Source organism: Mizuhopecten yessoensis, unplaced genomic scaffold (genome assembly GCF_002113885.1).
Source record: "Mizuhopecten yessoensis strain PY_sf001 unplaced genomic scaffold, ASM211388v2 scaffold5547, whole genome shotgun sequence".
NCBI lineage: Eukaryota > Metazoa > Mollusca > Bivalvia > Pectinida > Pectinidae > Mizuhopecten > Mizuhopecten yessoensis.
In genome coordinates this window covers 694,432-700,455 of record NW_018406103.1, presented here as the reverse complement: position 1 = coordinate 700,455, position 6,024 = coordinate 694,432, and the positions used below count along the sequence as shown (strand labels likewise).

Sequence of the window (6,024 nt, the reverse complement as noted above, 5' to 3'; positions counted from 1 at the left end):
TAGATGCTGAATCTTGATCAAAGATGCCAGCAGTAACTTTGTTGTCGTAAAAGTTGTTCAAAGTTTTATAGACGTTAATTATATCTCCTCTCATTCTTCAGTAAGTGTTTGTGTTCCTTATTTCTTAAGATGATCGCTGTAGGAAGATGCTTCAGCCACGGTACATGTAATAGTTGTGTTGCCCTTCGCTGTACCTTCTCCATTGGTTTCATACACCTACCGCGTATTCCAGGAACGGACGGACCAGTGCCTTGAGCAGCTGTTTATAAGTTACTTCATCCAAATATACAAATAATCTGCTAATAAGCCCCTTACTGCTGTTTGCTTTGTTTTGTTTAGTAGACCTAATTTTACATGGGCAGATTTACCGATGAACAAGAAGACGCTTGCCCTTTCAGAACACATGGTGTTATCTCATTGTATAATTTTTTTGCGTGTAATCTTCCTATTGTTCAACTTTTGCCTTATTTTTATAGTAAGTTCGAGATGCAGTTTTATCGACACTTTGGGTTTTCTTACTTATTTTTGTTTTTGTTTGTTTTATTTTGTTTATTCACAATATGCCGATACTTTCCAAAACTCGACACGCCACAGTAAAAAGTTTTCGTAGTGAATCGTACTTACAAAAAACGTTATGACAAATTGTTATCTTTATATTTTTGTGACTTTGTTTATAATGTCTTGAAAGAACACAGAACTAAAACAAAATAACATTTTAATATGCAGTTTAATTATGATTCCCCATCAAACACTATGGGCTTTTGTTCTAAGATAAATTCTTATTGGCCGTCATGTGAAAAGCGATTCTGTGAGGTCTTTCTGTATTATGATAAATTTCAAAATTGCCTACACAATATACTTCATTAACAAAATATTACTGATAAACACATAGAAACGTATATCTAGAAGTCCCTGTACGACAGCAAAAGATGACTCTTTATCACGCGTCCGAATTCCATCTTTTAAAATAAAAGTTTGGTTTGTATTTGTTTACGTCCTATTAACAGCTATGGTCATTTCAGGACGTGCCAGGTCTTGGTGGTGAGGGAAAGCCGGAGTACCCGAAGAAAATCCACCGACCTACGACCAGTACCTGGCGACTGCCCCACGTAGGTCTCGAACCCTCAAGCTTCTATTCGTACATTTTCGTTCAAGTTTCTAGTAATTTTAATGCTTTACAACATATCTTAAAATGTGAATTTTATGGAATGCTTCTTTTGAAAAGGACTTTAACAAATATTGTTACGTTCGTGACAATAGAAAAAACATAGTTTTACCTGTTGGTACGCTTAACCTTAAGAAACTTATATACATGTACTAAGTTATATCAACAGATTGTGTCATTAAAATTTATTCGTTTTAAATAATTCTTGAGGAAAAAACAAAAGTTTTGAAATAAAGAATGGACAATTTAGAAATATAGGATGGATGGACCGATTCGTAACGATAAACCAGCCTTATGCTCATGCTTGCAATCAACCATTACATTTGTAACAGTCAAACACTGATTAAATGCGCTGATTTTAAACAATACGTGACAGATTTTCTGATGTACCGTCTATGAAAAGATTATTCGATACAGTTTCTGTGCAATTAATATATGACTGTTTACACAGTAAAATAAAATATAATTTATATTGTGCAGCCAATTCGTTCGATATTGATTTATTTCTTTAATCCTTCACATATTTTAAGCTAGTTTTGGTTTGATGTGTTTATTTTCGTAAATGTCTCTTTTTACAGTGTTGTTGGCCCTAAATGGCACAAATTGACGATGGACCGTTAAACAATACAAAACAAAAACAAAAAACAAATCACAACAGTAAAAGCCATTCTGATCTCATACCATACATTGAGACCCCTGTAATAATAATAATGATAATAATGTGAGGTTCTTATACACCGCTTTATCACAACCTAGTTCGTAGGATGTCTCAAAGCGGTTCACAAATTATTATCCGTGGTTATAGGGCCTTTGCAACCAGCCAATACCTTTCTCAACTCCCTGGAAAGCATACAACCGGTGCTGCCATTTCGGCGCTCACAGCTAGCATTCAACAATTCTTCTAACACTGTCCAACAAGCTGAGTAGACTTGAAAAGATACAACATAGTGCAGTGCCGTAACGCAGACCCGCAACCCGTGGATGTCTTGTTGACAACATTCTGCCAATAACCATATATAGAGCCAGAATAGTACACAGCTCAAAACAGACCGGGGGTCTTGTTGACAACACTCTGCCAATAACCATATATAGAGCCAGAATAGGACACAGTTTAAAACATCCCGAGGGGTCTTGTTGACAACCCTTTGCCAATAACCATATATATATAGCCAGAATAGTACACGGCTCAAAATAGCCTGAGGGTTCTTGTTGACAACCCTTTGCCTATAACCATATACAGTGCCAGAATCATAAACAGCTCAAAACAACCCGGGGGTCTTGTTGACAACCCGCTGCCAATAACCATATATATAGCCAGAATAGTACACAGCTCAAAATAGTCTGAGGGTTCTTGTTGACAACCCTTTGCCAATAACCATATATAGAGCCAGAATAGGACACAGCTTAAAACATCCTTAGTGGTCTTGTTGACATCGATGACAACAAGATATAGGACAGTCTCACAAGTCGAAGACTTACAACGACTGGAAGAACAGTGCGAACACTCTGACAATGACCATATACAGTGCCCGAATCATAAACAGCTCAAAACAACCCGTTTTTGTTTTTATATAGCCAGAATAGTACACAGCTCAAAACAGCCTGAGGGGTCTTGTTGACAACCCTCTGCCAATAACCATATATTGAGCCAGAATAGTACACAGCTCAAAATAGCCCGAGGTTTCTTGTTGACAACCCTCTGCCAATAACCATATATTGAGCCAGAATAGTACACAGCTCAAAACAACCCGGGGGTCTTGTTAACAACCCTCTGCTAATAACCATATATAGAGCCAGAATAGTACACAGTTTAAAACAGCCTCATGGTCTCGCTGACAACTATTTGCAAGTAGCTTTATACATTTATTCAAATAGTACACTTCTCAAAACACAACAGCCTGACGGGTTCTGGTTTGCCAACCACCTGCAAGTAGCTATGTACACAGTCTAAATCACGGAATTTTCAAAACAACCTGATGTTTTAATCTGCACATACCTATGCACACAGTCTTCTTCGTACACCTCCCCGAACACAACAGCATTACGATAACTTGGTAACAATTATATGATATATACTGTCTAAATCAACGTGGTCTGATTGGATGTCATATTTCAAAAGTCTTCCGGGATGTTCTGGATTAAGAAGTATCTACGACAAAATGTCAATTTTAGGTACACAAGAAATTCTCACATTTTTTTTTCTAAAAGAGAGTTTCTTTGAGAGTTTGTTAGGCATCTAGCAAATTTGCTAATGGAAATCGAAAGTATCTATACCCGTGTATGCTTTTTAACTTAAGAGTAAAAATAACAACAGAAGATTTTTTCTGCAGATTTAGGATTTTTGAAAATATTTCATAAAATATGTAGAATAACTGGAAAGCCTACAACGTCGCGCTACGAAATATCTACCGGGGATGAAGGGCCTAGAATACCAATAAAGATTAAGGAAATTGAATCTTCCAACACTAGCAAATCGAACGTACAAGATTGTAGACAGAATTTACGAGAGAGAGGCATGCACTTTTGTTAAGCTTTGCAGTAAAGAATCAGTCAGAGATATGTAAAAGGGGAAACTCGAAAAAATATATTCTTATATCAATCAACAACATCCCCGAGGAGAAACTATTTCACATTTCGTACATTTAAAACTGGGAACAATCTTCTGGATGACATTGTACTCCAAATACTTTCAAGAACAAAATAGATAAACTTTGGCAGAATGAAAAACTTTATTTTATAATTATAGGGCAAATTTAATTAACAATGAACTTTAAATTATACAATTGTTAAATTTTTGAGTCCAGTGTGGATGAGCTGAGCTCTATCGGCTCCTGTATTGGAAATTAACTTTAACTTTAATTTTTGAAGACATGATCTGTATTGTTTTAGAATCCAAAGGTAAGCAAAAGAAACTACACACTATCACACACAATATAAACAAAATCTAATAATGAAAAACAATAAATTCTTATGTGTATTCTTTAATATACATATTTATACATATATGGCTTTTTTAATTTGTGATCGTTCAACATCGAGCAGGGAAACGCTGTGTACAAGTTTTAGAGTCAAAAAAGACGCGTTTCCTTTTCCTACCGCGCAATAGTTTAAACGAATAAAAAAGAAAACATTTTTCCTTCGTGCTTTAGACGAAGTCACTTCTTAAAATTCACCATAGATGTTAAAGAAGAAATCAAGCTATTTGTTCTTCAATTGAAATCACATATAAACTGAAACAGAATAATATCACATAACACATATTAATACGAATTCACAAAGACCAGCTTCATAAATGAAACAACGTTATCAATAGAGAAATATTATTACAAATACAGAAACCAATAACCTATGATAAACGTCTATACGAACACATCTTGTTATTTCCCTCTTCCAATAAATGTATGTATATCTCTAAAATATATATCTATAGACTTCATGAAAAATATCAATGTTCCTTGTCTTCTGAACACCTGTTTTGAATATTCATAACTGATTACGTAATGAAATGACGTGCGCATTGTCGTTTCCGGTCTTTACAATTTTCTGTTCCATCGTCAATGTAAGCACCCGTTCTTGATTAACGCCCCAGTTTCAATAGTCGTTGTCTGTTAACAGCAAGCTCTTCCTTGAGTTGTCGTCTGCCACTCGCTGCCAACATGTCCGCCAATGATGATAGAGCCCCGTTAATTGACAACCTTTGACTTCTCTTTTGGAACTCCTCTGGGTCTTCATAAGCGAGCGATGATCTTGGATGTACATTTTGGTAACCATCTGCTGATACAAGTCGATAATCTGGAACAGTAGATCTGATTTGTGTTTGTTGTTCTGTACGTATTGACGTATCCTGCGAGTTTCGTATAGGATCGTCGTTGTCCTTATCATGTTGAACTCCCCCACTGCGCTTGCCCAAGTTAGACATTTGCTGTCGAACGCTAGCGAAACGATCGACGCGGCGACGTCGTTGAGAAGCATATAACATCCGGGCAAGCATGCGCAGATCTCCGTTCAGTGACAGGGGTATAGCTCGTTTCTCAAAAGGTACATTTACGCCTGAGTTCCCAGAATGATGTTGTTCCAAAAGTATATCACTCGCCGTCTTGTCAAGAGCATACGTGTTGACAGCAGTGCAATAGATCATCACCAAGGAGACGAGAAGCAGATGGTTGTTTTGGATCTTCATAACTGGAAAATAAAAATAAAAGATATAGTACATGTACAACATTTTTTTTTAAATATTGAATACTGGTGTCAACAATGACATCTTTTTTATAATTATTAAACTTGAGCAGCTATCCATGTCAAGTACAATGTACGTGATCAGAGGAAAACATACGATTGACGATGGTTTCGCCTGAGTGGAAGGGTCTACATAACCTTTTGTCCTTTTCAAAAGAATTTACTGAAATTGAATTACAAGTGTGTAGTGAATATCTTACATGTGTATAGTACTATGTTTAAGTATACACTATCTTACAAGTGTGTAGTGAATATCTTACATGTGTATAGTGACTATTTTACAAGTGTACAGCGACTATCTAGCAAGTGTGCAGTGAATAGCTTCCATGTATATAGTGACTATTTTACAAGTGTACAGCGACTATCTAGCAAGTGTGCAGTGAATAGCTTCCATGGATATAGTGACTGTTTTACAAGTATGTAGTGACTATTTTACATGTGTGCAGTGAATATCTTACAAGTGTGTACTGAATATCTTACAATTGTGTAATGAATATCTTACTAGTATGTCAGTGGCGGATCCAGAGCGTTTTTTTGGGCTTCAGGAAACCCTCCCACCCTGAGAATTTTCTTTAAAAATCATGTATTTTCACCATTTTCCTCAATTTTTCCCCACATGGAAC

General features: G+C 36.2%; 1 protein-coding gene across 1 annotated transcript in view; it reads right to left on the bottom strand.

Moving 5' to 3' along the window:
• Positions 1–3,883: 3,883 nt before the first annotated feature.
• The window catches only part of LOC110450948, an 8,016-nt gene continuing 5,875 nt past the window's right edge, over positions 3,884–6,024 (bottom strand). Inside the window, exon 2 of the mRNA XM_021498761.1 lies at positions 3,884–5,347. Coding sequence (XP_021354436.1) covers positions 4,743–5,345 — 603 coding nt within the window. The 5' untranslated portion in view covers positions 5,346–5,347 and the 3' untranslated portion in view covers positions 3,884–4,742. The remainder of the gene's footprint in view (positions 5,348–6,024) is intronic.